Source organism: Rhinolophus ferrumequinum, chromosome X, assembly GCF_004115265.2.
Source record: "Rhinolophus ferrumequinum isolate MPI-CBG mRhiFer1 chromosome X, mRhiFer1_v1.p, whole genome shotgun sequence".
Classification (NCBI taxonomy): Eukaryota; Metazoa; Chordata; class Mammalia; order Chiroptera; family Rhinolophidae; genus Rhinolophus; species Rhinolophus ferrumequinum.
The window spans coordinates 26,865,049-26,878,502 of NC_046284.1; the positions used below are offsets into that span (position 1 = coordinate 26,865,049).

A 13,454-nucleotide genomic window follows, 5' to 3' on the forward strand; every position below is an offset into this window, starting at 1 on the left:
TTTATGAAGGATTTTTAATATCTTTAATAACTAGAGGAGTGAGTAATAATCTATGTGATGTGTCTAGAATAGATCCTGGAATATAATAAGTGCTCAGTAAAGGTTGTTGTTGTGATATTGTTATTGGGATTTCAGGTGTGATAGTGGCTGGGTCAGTGGAGGGAGCTTTGACAAATTGAGGGGACTTGTTGGTGCTGCTCAAATTCCTATAGTTAAACAGCTTATTGTACCTATGAGTAATGTCAGACCTAGCATTCACAACTAGCTCCTTCCTTGCTGTATTACCCACTGCCCACCAATTTCCCCTGGCCAAATCAGTAATTATCATTAAATGAATGTCCAAACTTCTCAGCCTTCCATGCAACATCTTGCATGATCAGACCCCCTCTTTATTTCTCCAAATGTCAATTCCTCTGTAACCATACAAAATTTTATGTTCTAGTTACGCTTGTCTCTAGTTATGCTTGTCTATGCCTGTATACTTGTACCTGACCATATTATGCATGCTAAGGTACCTTAAGTGGAAATTCTCATTTGGAACGGAGGGAATTATACTAGGATCCACTAAAGGGGTGGTGGTAGTTAATCACTGTTGAAGTCCTCCATTATTATGCATTTCCTATTTTGTAAACAGGGCCATGTGGTGATCATTTGCATTCCCCTTTACCTTTCATTAAGCATAATGTTCCCCAAATTTAAGTTTAAAAGTGTTTTCTGAACCCCACTGATGCCTTGCTGTCTCATCGAGCTGGATTGTTTTCCTCTTCTCTGACTTTAACCCCCTTTCTTAGTGAGAACAGATAACCAGGGTGGGTGATCTTCCTTAGAGTGAGGCAGGGCTTTTCAGGGGCCAAAGGCAAACACCAACTCTGTTAGCAGAACCAACAGAAGCAAGGCTTTCTGTGACAACCTCTGAACACTGGCAGGTGGTGGGTGGAGGATTTGAACATGCCTCAACCGGCTCTGTCTCTACCTGAAATTTGTTCCAAGGACAGTTACACACTGTAGAGGATGGCTCATTTGTTGGGCCACACTTTAATGAATCCTACCAATGGAAAAGCATGTTGCTTGCCCATAACTGAGTTTATTGTTGTCTTCCTGAAATGATTTCTTTGGCCATCTAGTCCTCAAACAGAATTCCATATTGGAGACCATATTGGAAATACTGTTTTTTGTGAGATGGTAAAATTGGCCCATCTCTTTCTCTCTCTGCTTACCTGAAGACAGGGAAATAGTCAGACATGACACTCACCATTGTCCAGACTCAATCTAATGCATTACACCAGAGAATCTCACCTCATTTATTTCCGGAGATTGTTTCCTTTCACAAGGGGAGAACAAACTGCTTTGGGAAAAGATCACAGTCCAGTCACAGGGATTTCTCTGTCCAGACCCAGCTGATGAAAGGGTATAAGATAGGAAAGTCTAGATTATGAAGGAAAAAGAGATGGCTGGGACATGGTGCCTGGCTGGAGGTAGTGTACAACATCAGTATAAGTATCTGAATGTCTTAAAGGGATTGGAGGGGAAAGTATGGAGCCTGAAGACCTCAGATCATACTGCTTACATCTCTCTGGGTGCTAAAGGATCAGTCAGCAAAGGTATTATTCTCAATTGTAGCCTTTCCCTTATCCTGGTCCAAAGTATAAAGCAGTTTCCTCATCTATATTAATACCTTGCCCTGGAAACTCCACAGGGTTATTGTGAGGATCAAAAGTGGTAATGATTGTGAAAGTCTTTGCAAACAGAAAACTGCTATACAAATGTAGGAAGTTGGCTTGAAAACCATAAAATCTTAATATTTGATAAGACTTGAATGTTTATCTAGGTCAATCTCCTATTCTATGGTTGAATAATCCACTAGTGTTATTAAATTTAGTTTAAGATTTACAAAGATAAGCATTACTTGGGGAGTGATTGAGTCATTCAACAAGTATTTATTGAGTACCTATTATTTTCCAGATGTTTTCTAGGTGCTATAGATAAAACAGTGAATGAAACAGACAAGGCTTCTGTCCTCATACAGCTTAAACTTGAGTATAGAGAGCCATATATTATGTAAACAAAATAATATAGATAATTTCTGATAGTGATATATGGCATGAAGATAATTAAAATAGGGTTATAAGATAGAGAGTGACTAGGGGGAACAACTTTAGATTATGTTGTCAGGGAAGGTTTCTCTGAGGACGTGACAGTTAAACTTATTTTTGAATGATAAGAAGGAGCCAGACTGTAAAGACCAAGTGGAAGAACATTCCAGGTAGAAGAGATAGCTAGTATAAAGGTACTGAAAGGGAAAGGTATATTTGAGAATCAATGTGACTAGAACAGATTTTGTGAAGAGGAGAGTTCTATGAAAGGAGACCTTAGAGGTAGGCAGGGGCCAGATCAAGGGAATTTTTAAAATTTATATATGTTTTTTTATTTTTCAATTACAGTTGACATTCAGCATTATATTAGTTTCAGGTGTACAACATAGTAATTAGACATTTATATAACTTGAGAAGTGATCACTCTGATAAGTCTATTACCCATCTGACAACACACATAACATGTTTCCCTGAAAATAAGACATAGCTGGACAATCAGTTCTAATCCATCTATGGAGCAAAAATTAATATAAGACCCAGTATTATGTTATATTATATTATATTATATTATATTATATTATATTATATTATATTATATTAGACTGGGTCTTATAGTAAAATGAGACCGGGTCTTATATTAATTTTTGTTCCAAAAGACGCATTAGAGCTGCTGGTCCAGCTAGGTCTTATTTTGGGGGAAACATGGTAGTTATTACAATATTATTGACCATATTCCTAATGCTATACTTTGCATCCCTGTGACTACTATTTTTTATTAAATTTATTGGGCTGACATAGGTTTCAAGTGTACAATTCTGTTATATATCATCTGTATATTGCATTGTGTGTTCACCACCCAAAGTCAAATCTCTTTCTGTCACTGTTGTCATGCAGCAGCCTACCCGTCTGTCGCCTTGTAACTACTCCTAAAGAAAGGAGTGTGTGTGAGACTAATCCTCTCAGGGACTTTGCTTCACCTTTGTGCTTACACCTTATGTCTCCGTTTGGCCCCAGGGGATGGCTGGTCAGCCAATGATGGGTAAAATTCCCCACAGAGGGAAAACCCAAGCCAGGCGCAGCCACGTGGGGACCAACAGGAGAACACACGGGGTTGATAGAGGTGGGCATAGACCCCCACCTTCCCCTGGCTAAGGAGAGCTTCTGCCTTTGTGGCTGCATTCCTTCCCACAACCTGCTTGGGAAGAGATTGAATGATGTGATAACATCAGTTCTCCATCTATCCATTTCAGTAAGATTCAGCATAAAGGTTTTGTCCCTTGGGGAGGTACATCTTGAAACTGACGGTTCTGCTGCTTGCAGGCAAGGGTGATTAATTCAAATCAGTTTCCTAGTATAATGTGTGAAATTCACAGACCATGGAGAAATCAATGTTACTTTCTTGTGCGTGCATCAATAAAAGCCACAAGGTGGCCCGATTTGGGGCTCTCAGTCCTTTGAGGCTGTGAGACCCTTGGCCCCCTGTTTCATAGCCTTCTTAATTTCTGTTTCTTTCTTAACCCTTCGCCACCCCTTCTCGTTTGCTTACTGCCTGTGTTGCACTGGATGTGACATGTCACCATATATTTGACCCTCTTTTCCATTTTCTACCTTCCCCCACCTACTTTCCGTCTGGTAACCAATATACTGTTGTCTGTATCTATGTGTTTTGGTTTGTGTTTTTTTTTTTGTCTTGTTGATTTGTTGCTTTAAGTTTTATATATTACATATGAGTGAAATCATATAGTTCTCGACCTTTTCCGTCTGACTTATTTAGCTTAGCATGATATTCTCAATATCTATCCATGTTGTCGCAAATGGCAGTATTTCACCTTTTCTTATGGCTGAGAAATATTCCATTGTATATGTGTACCACATATGAAAGGAATTTTAAACAAACAAACAAACAAACAAAGCATTTATGTTTGATTTAAATGTGATAGGAAGCCATTGGAGGGTTTTAAGCAAGGGAGTTACATTGCTAGTTTTGAACTTTAATAAGAATCATCTGGCTGCTGTGTTGAGACAAAGATAAAGGGAACAAGGGTAGAACCTGGGATAGGCATTAGGAAGTCGTTGAAGTCATTGTGGTTGTATATATGTTTAAAAGTATTTGTATCTTCTTTGCAAAGATGTCCTGTACACCAAGTGTATTTTCCTTCCCCCTTAATTTGGGTTTGTCCATGTGACTTGATTTGGCCAATTAAATGTGAGATGATGTAACCTATATTCCATCAGAGCAGAGCTTCAAACGTACTTGTACTGGTTTAGCTCTGCAGTCCCTGAGCTTCTGCTCTCCACCATGAGAATAATATGGCTTTCAGCCTGGTCGTTTGTAGACACTGGAACTAAGCTCATCCCAGAGAAGCCCACCAGAGTTCAGTTGAGCTGCAGCCCTCATGTAACTTGAGCAGGAAATATTTATGTCTGGAAGCCCCAGAGAGTCTGGGATTGTTTGAGGCTACCACCATTCCCAAGAAAAAGGTTAAAGAAAGAAAAATACCCTCCCCCCAAAAACCCCTGATAATATTAGAACTGGTGAGAAGTGATTGGATTTTACATATATTTTGAAAATAGAACTAGAAAGACTTGATGATGTTTACAAGATGTGGGATGAAACACAAGAGTCAAGGATGAGTTTTGAGAAACTGGGTGACCAGGGCGTCCTATACTGCAATGGGGAAGACTTGGGAGAGAGCTAGTATGATAGTATGAAGGGAACCAGAAATTCATTTTTGGCAATCTTAAGTTTGATGTGATTCTTAGAGATCCATATATTGATCTATGTGTGTCTCCCAACAAATCCTTTTCTTCATTTATTTACTTATTTCCTTTTACTTTATCTACCAAAGGAATGTTTAGTAGCTGTGGGGACAGAACCAGGAGTGCAGTTTCCAGGCTCTCAGCCTCACGTGGAAAGGTGCTGGCGCAGGTAGTAAATGGCCATCAACTATGATTAGATGGCCATCAGCTGTGGCTAGTTGGCCGTCAGCTGTAATCAGTGAGCCATAGGCCGCTAATATAACTGCCATGGCTACACTAGCAGAGGAGATGGGGGCTAGCAAGAAGATGGTGGCTGAGCCTGCAAGCGGCATAGTGAGGATTGCGGATTCTGTGGCTACTGCCTCCTGTGTCTCCAACCCAGCCGCCAATGAGACTATAGTGATATGACTCCCCTACTTATGGCTCATGGGTGTTCCTTTTTGGCCTTACCATGTCCTGCGTTCTTATGTGGGGAGCGGGAGCTGAGACCCTGCAGGCCGCCCCGCACTACAGTAGCTTACATTAAAGTACTGATAAAGTCATTAATGCAAGGGGATTCAAAGGGAAAATTATATTGAAAAATTCTGGCAGAAGAAAACTACTGCAATTCAACACAATTAGTTTTGAGCTTCTTAGTACCCAAAACAAAGAGGCAAAAGCAGTAAGTGTAAAACTCTCATTTTCTGGGGCAGTGGTTCTCAGTCTTGGCTGCAGAATATAATCCTGGAGCTTGGCAAAGCACATTATGAATGGTGACCCCCTAGAGCTGCACAACTCAATAGCCTTGTCCAGAGCCCACTACTAGAAATCCAAATTTAACTGGTTGGAGCTGGCATGTGAATATGTTTACTGTTAGATGATTCTAATGAGCAGCCAGAATTGAGAACTACTAGTTTTGTAGAATAAAGAGTACCCATTGACTCGGAAAGATAAACTTCTTCCTGAGCTCTAATTGAATTTGTCTTAGACATCTTTATGTAAGCGGTATTGAGCTATGTAATGAATGATGCTATAGATAATTTCACACAAAATACAGAAGGCTTCTTTCTTTGCTGCTTATTATATGTATCCTCAGGGAAAACTGAAGATGTGAGGTTAAATTTATAGTTGTGTAAAAGCAGAAGTCAGAGTGATAGGGTCCAGTTATGTAGCTTTCTGGTAATTTGGCATAGCAGAGTAATAAAGCTTGGAGAATCATGACAAAGAGTCAATAAAATCCTCACAAACACCAGTAGTTTCAGCAAGACTGCTCAGTTTGGCCAACAAGTCACTCTGGAAGATTCCTCAAGGGGCTGAGCCTTTGAACTGGCTCTTTGCCCCTTAACTAAGGGCTGCTTATGGTTGGACAGGCAGTGGTTTGTGTTCTCTTTCCTTTTTAGTTTGTCACTGTTATGCTTTTCCATGTCAACCAGGTTTTTCATTTTGGGAAGACTCCTAGGCAGATAATGAAATTAAGACTAATGTAATAATGACAGTGGCAATACTTTGTGCAGCCTAAGAGCAGTTGGCTGCTAATTGTGGAGCAGTAATAAAGGAGGCCCTGGGCCATAAGGTTTGCATTTGCAACACCTGTAGTTTTCATTTAACACCATGGATCATTAAACAGCTGCTCAGAATGGCCTATTAAAACAAACACAGTTGCACTGTTTTATGAATGTGTTATTGCAATGAACAGATTAGAATGCAAACAGAGGGATCTTTTTTTTTTTTTAATACCCTAAGCATATATAAAAGTGCTATCTCATGAAGACCATTCTAGCTGGATATTTTTCTGCCTTTGTGAAGCTGAAACTGATTGAACTTGTTAGATTTTGCCTTAAGCCCTCTTCCTGGGGCTGATAGGCATGGATAGTCTTCCGTGGGAGTGGCCCTAATTGAAGTCACTGGCATGATCTACAAAAGGCCTATCAGGAGTGTTCCTTTCACTGAAAAAAGCTAAATGTCCTGTCTTCTGTAATATGAAGATCACTGTGGGGACAGAATCCCAGAGAGCAGTTTCCAGGCTCTCGGCCTCACGTGGAAAGTTGTTGGCTCAGGTAGTAGATGGCAATCAGCTGTGACTAGTTGGCCATCAGCTGTTACCGGTTAGCCTTTAGCCACTAATATAACTGCCATGGCTATGCTAGGCAGTTGGTTGGTTGGCAGAGAAGCGGACAGCAGATTGCAGCTAGCAAGTGAGGTTGGTTGGTTGGCAGAGAAGCAGACAGCAGATTGTGGCTCCTGCTTCCTGTATCTCCAACCCAGCCGCCATTGAGAAATAGTGGTATGAACCACCTATCCATGGCCCTGTTGGTGTTCCTTTTTGGCCTCACCATATCCTGCATTCTTGTGTGGGGAGCAGGAGCTGAGACCCTGTATGACACATGGCACAGTGAACAGGGTATGGTGCCGGCCAGATTTTCAAAAGGTTAATGGAGCAGTTCATATGCATGAAAGCTCAATTTCACAAGCAGGGTATGGTGCCAGCCAGAACTCTCTGAAGGATGGTGGAGAGGTCTGTGCATATGAACACTCAGTCTCAGGAAGCCCATGAGGAGTGGCACTGGGAACAGGAAACATAATCTGCATGGGAGAAACGTGAACTCTCAGTGAATTCGTGGTCCTCTCAAGCCTCTGGATGGCACGCCACCCTATTGGTCAAAGCAAGCGTCCTCTTCCTTTCAGTGGTCTGCTGCTGCCATGGGCTCCTAGAGTTGTACACATTTTACACGGAGGCCTCTACCCAAACGGACACCTGGCATGGCGAGCAGGATTCCGGCCAGGTAGGAATGATGTCTGACTCTGGGCAGGAGGACATGTGGCCCCCACAGAGTGTGTGGTATCCGGTAGCCACTGTTCTCAGGAGTTGTACCCCCGAGGAGGGGTGGGAGGACATGGATGGCTTTCTGGCCAGCGTGGACAGGGCCCTGAAGGTTCTAGCTGAGTGGTTGCCCGAGGAGGCAAAGGGTACAGCTGGCTGTGTGGGCTGGATGTTCCTCACCGTGTTGCATTGTAACATGAAAGATGCGCTTAATGAAATAGCCCAGGTGCGGGACTAGCAATCTGCATTGATAGCTACGGGGTATCAGAAGCCCCAGTGGGAGGTGCTGGAAGCTGGGGACTGACAGTTAGAGGAGGTTCTCACTGCGTTGTGTCATAACTCGGAGGAAGCGCTTGCTGGAATTGCCCAGGTGCGGGACCAGCAATCCCAGTGGGAGGCACTGGAAGCTTGGGTCTGCCTGTTAGAGGAGGGGCCCCACAGTAGAGATTCTGAGGCAGAGGTGGATGATGCGAGTGGAGACAATGTAGCTCCCAACCCCCACGCCCAGGCCATGATGAAGCAAAAGGTAAAGCATGAGCAACCTTTGGGCCCCAGGGGCGTTGCTGCCAGCAACCCAGCAGTGACTGAGTTCACAACCTACACCCCTTATATGCCCACTGAGTTGCAGGAGCTGAGGAGGTGATGCCCACAGCTCCCTGGAGAGCCTATCTCAGCTTGGCTGCTATGTTGATAGGATGAGGGGATAGACAGCATTCTCTGCTCCCCAGGTGAAATGGAAAAGCTAGCCTCCGTGGCAGTGCATCCGTCCTTGGGACAAAAGTTACAGAATTGCCATAGGTTGGCCCAAGACCAGGGCAACCACACTCTAATGGAGTGGCTCACTGCTGCAGTACGCACAGTACGGGAGAGGCTGGCGAGCTGCCAGACACTGTGAGTAAATGGCAATCATATATGGAACTTACTCAAATCATCCGTGAAATGGGTATGAGACACTCTATTTTCAACCCTAATATGTGGGGGCTGGATGACGAGCATTTTACAACCAGCATGAGAGATCTGGTTTTGGATACTGCCCCTGCAAGTGCTTTTGGATCTTTGGTTGCCATTCTTATGCCCTGTGTGGGGCAGCAGATCCATGAAGTTACCATCGCCGTGGCCACCCTGGGGGATGTTGAAAGCTGGCGGCAAGGGAAGTTAAGACAGGAGGTCTGAGAAGTTAAGACCTGGGAGTCCAAGTCAAAAGTAAGGGGGCGAGGTCGTGGGCATCAGAGAGTAACACGCACGCAAATTTGGTGTGATCTTGTGGCCGCGGGAGTTGATCAGGAAAAAATAGACCGACAACCCAATGCACTCTTGTTGGAACTTTGGAAACAGTTGAGTCTGGAACAGCAATTCCAGTGCAGCCCAAAGGGGAAGTCTTGAAAGTGCGACCTGTGTCCCTCCGGGAGTTCATGGGGCCTCTTGAAGCCAACTCCTTTCAGCTTGATTGGGGGGAGCAAGGTACCTGGTCAGAGGGGATGGGCAGGGACCAGAGACCCTACATGAAACTGTACTTACATTGATCCCCTTCTAATGTGCAGAGGGTTTTGGCCCTAGTTGACACCAGCGCAAACTGCAGTCTTGTTTATGGGAACCCGGAACTGTTCCCTGAACCAGCAATCTGCATTGATGGCTACGGTGGGGATAGACTGTGACAGTAAAAGCTGTTTCCTTATCACTGGGTATAGGAAGGCTTCCCCTCCCCACCCCGTACCTACACTGGGTATGTCTCCCTTATTCCGGAATATATTCTAGGAATGGACGTGTTACATGGCCTCAGCTTACAGACCTCGGTGGGAGAGTTCTGTCTCAGCATCCAGGTGATGAAAGCGGTGACACATGGGCATGCTCACACCCTCCTCAAGTATTGCCACAGCCCTGGCGCGTGGTTACAGTGTGACAGTACCGCCTGCCAGGAGGGCAGGAGGAGATTGGTCGTACAATGTTGGAATTGCAGAAGGCACATATTGTGAGGCCAATGCACAGTTCCTTTAACTCCCCAGTATGGCCTGTCAAGAAGCCAGATGGGACCTGGTGAATGACTGTGGACTATAGGGAATTAAATAAGGTGACGTCATGTTTGCACACTGCAGTGCTTTCAATTCATGATTTGATAGATTCGTCTGACTGTCCACCTGGGAACGTATCACTATGTAGTGGAGTTGGCAAATATTTTTTTCTCCATTGAAATTGCACCTGAGTGTCAAGGGCAGTTTGCTTTTACTTGGGTTGGGTGGCAATGGACTTTTCAATTCCTTCCACAGGGATACTTACTTGTACAGCCCCACTATCTGCCATGGGCTCGTAGCCCAGTACTTGGCACAGTAGGATCACCCGTCCTCTGTGGTCTTGTTTCATTATGTTGATGACATGCTACTAACTTCTGATTCTTTCAGATTTAGAGCAAGCAGCTCCCTCTCTTCTCTGCCACCTGAAGTCACGTGCCTGGGTGGTGAATGAGAAAAAGGTCAAAAGGCCTGGCTTATCTGTCAAGTTTTTGGGTGTTGTGTGGTTGGGTAAGACAAATGTCATACCTGAGTTGATTATTGATAAAATGCAAGCATTTCCCCGGCTGACCAAGGTCTCCCAACTGCAGATGTATTTGGGTCTGCTGGGGTATTGGCAGGTATTTTTACCCCATTTAGCATAAATGGCAAAGCCCCTGTAAAACATGATAAAAAAGGGGGGCCTCATGGGATTGGACAGAGTCTATAGAGCAAGACCTTGTTGCCACAAAACGGGCAGAGCAGCAGGCACAGGCTCTGCAAGTAGTAGACCCTGCTCGCCCGTTTGAACTTGATGTTCACGTAACCCAGGAGGGGTATGGTTGGGGTCTCTGGCAATGGCAGGAGCATCTCTGGTTGCCAGTGGGATTTTGGTCCCAACTGTGGAAAGGAGCAGAAGTCCGCTACTCTTTAATAGAGAAACAGCTGGCTGCTGTGTGCACAGCGCTAGTGGCCACAGAAGTCATCACAGGGATGGCTCAGGTGTTGGTTTGAACAACTATCCCATCCAGGGGTGGGTCCATACGTGGACCCAGGGACCAAAAATGGGGGTGACATAGACCACCACCCTCACCAAATGGGGTGCCTACTTGGAGCAACATAGCACTCTTAGTTCAAGCCCTTTGAGCACAGAGCTACAACAAGTCTTTGGGCCTGTGGAGCTTTTAGGCCAGGCTGAGCCAAGCACTCTGCCTACAGGGGAGGACTTGGAGCCCTTGCCCTACAGAGAAGGACAGCCCTCAGTATCTGAAGATGCCTGGTTTACTGATCGTTCTAGCAGGGGAGCTACAGCCATTTGGACGGTTATTGGTGTGCAGCCCAAAACAAATACCATTTGGTTGGTTACTGGGATGGGCCAGAGTAGCCAGTGGGCTGAGCTACGGGCTGTGTGGATGATAATCAGCCACGAGCCCGGGCCCCTAGTTATTTGTACTGACAGCTGGGCGGTGTTCCGGGGCCTAACGTTGTGGCTCCCTACATAGAAACACCAAAACTGATTGGTAGGACAGTGTGGGGTCCAGTGTGGGGTCAAGCCATGTGGCAGGACCTCTGGGATGTAGGGTAGGAAAAGGAGGTGACCCTAATGCATGTCACAGGTCACTCCCTGTTAGTGTCCCCAGGTAATGATGAAGCAGGTGCCTTAGCACGGGTCCGATGGTTAGAACGGGCCCCTGCCACTGATGTGGCCCATTGGCTGCATAGGAAATTGCAGCACGCTGGAAGCCGAACCATGTGGCAGGTGAGCAGATGCTGGGGTCTGCCTTTGAAATGGCAGGAGATAGCAGATGCCTGTTATGATTGTGCCGTCTGTGCCCAGGACAGCCCCCAAAGGTGGAGGCTCCCCTGGGAAACACAGCAGATTACGCGAGGGAGTGTGCCCCTCACTCACTGGCAAGTGGATTACACTGGACCCCTGCCTAAGGCTCGCAATGCTATATATGCATTCACAGCAGTGGACACTGCTACCGGGTTGATGTTTGCTTGGCCGTGCCCAGCTGCGGATCAACAGCATACAGTTGTCGCTCTTACATGGCTGTGTGCCCTCTATGGGTGCCCCCAAGTCATTGAAAGTGACGGGGTACCCATTTTACGGGGCAAGAAGTGCAGCGCTGGGCTGCCAGGATGGACGTACAATGGTTGTTTCATACCCCATATAACCCACAAGCAGCTGGCATGATTGAATGCTACAACAGCCTTTTGAAGCGAGGCCTCCGGCTGTCGAAACACCCTCCCACGATGCTCGACTGGGCCTAGTGTCTATGGGACGTCTTGAGAATCCTGAATGAGAGACCATGGAAGGGAGGGCCCACACCAGTAAAAGCTCTGCTACATCGGAAGGCTGCTCCCATTCAGTTACAGGTTACTACAAGTGAGACTCTGTTAAAGCCAGGCTACGGCAGAAATGGAAACATTTTGCTGCCAGCAACCACATGCTTGAAAGTAGGGGAACGGCAGCAATGGAACTTGACCCTGGTGGGTCATAAGCCCCCACTGTCAGTGGTTGGGCCTGATATCCCCACGGGGGGCTTGTCTGCCATATGATTTGCAAGTGACCCCAGGGGTGGTGACCGAGTGGGCACGGTAACTGACTGTGGTATATGAAGGTTCTGATGCCAGGACGATTTTGTCGGGAACCTATGTGCTCTCGCTATGGCCTATTATGGGGTCGCCTGTTCTGCTACATGTTGAAACTACACAAGGGACCCCAAGCACTGCCATAAAGGTCTGGTACCACAAACCAGGAAAGGTGCTGGTGGCAGTGACTCTCCTTTCCCAGGACAAAAAGCTAGCGTGTATCCTCCCAGATGGAAGGGATTTACCATTGTTGGTTCCTATGACTACTATTGCTTTCTGCCCATAGGTGCCTATAGGCTAATATGGCACAGGGCCCCTCACGGAAGACGCTTATCATGTAGATTGTGAGGCGAGACTCTGGGGGGTGGGGTGTGGGGACAGAGTCTCAGAGAGCAGTTTCCAGGCTCTTGGACTCACATGGAAATGTGCTGGCTCAGGTAGTACATGGCCATCAGCTGTGACTAGTTGGCCATCAGATGTTACTGGTTAGCCACTAGCCACTAATATAACTTCCATGGCTACACTAGGCAGTTGCTTGGTTGGCAGAGAAGCGGACAGCAGATTGTGGCTCCTGCTTCCTGTATCTCCAACCCAGCCACCAGCAAGAACTAGTGGTATGAACCCCCTGTTCCTTTTTAGACTTACCACATCCTGCATTCTTGTGCAGGCAGCGGGAGCTGAGACCCTGCATGAGAATCACCTTCTGGGAAGAAGAGCTTTCTGGAGTTTTTCCATCATTAGGTATGTGTTTCATCTATGTCACTCCCACCTTCACACTGATAGCCCCTTGTAAGTTTCATCACAAATTTGTAAGATGTCTAATTAAAATTAGACACTGAGTTTGTGCCCACAGTCAGGATGCAGAACAAAGTTGGGATGTAGACATATGGAAAGATCCTCAATGTCACTAATCATCAGAGAAATGCAAATTAAAACCACAATGAGATATCACCTCACACCTGTCAGGATGGCTATCATCAATTAATTAACAAATAAGTGTTGTCAAAGATGCTGAGAGAAGGGAACACTAATGCACTGTTGATGGGATTGCAAATTGGTGCAACACTATGAAAATCAGTTTGGAGGCTCCTCAAAAAATTGAAAATAGAACTTCCATGTTACCCAGATATTATACTTCTGGGTATTTATCTGAAGAAATCCAAAACTCTAATTTGAAAAGATGTATACACCCCCTATGTTCATTGCAGCACTATTTACAAT

At 45.4% G+C, this 13,454-nt stretch overlaps 1 protein-coding gene across 1 annotated transcript in view; it reads left to right on the forward strand.

Moving 5' to 3' along the window:
- LOC117034204 (uncharacterized) overlaps nucleotides 1-13,454 on the forward strand; it is a 158,457-nt gene that overhangs the window by 103,198 nt on the left and 41,805 nt on the right. Inside the window, 2 exon segments of the mRNA XM_033126983.1 lie at nucleotides 7,464-7,615; nucleotides 8,024-8,179. Coding sequence (XP_032982874.1) covers nucleotides 7,464-7,615; nucleotides 8,024-8,179 — 308 coding nt within the window.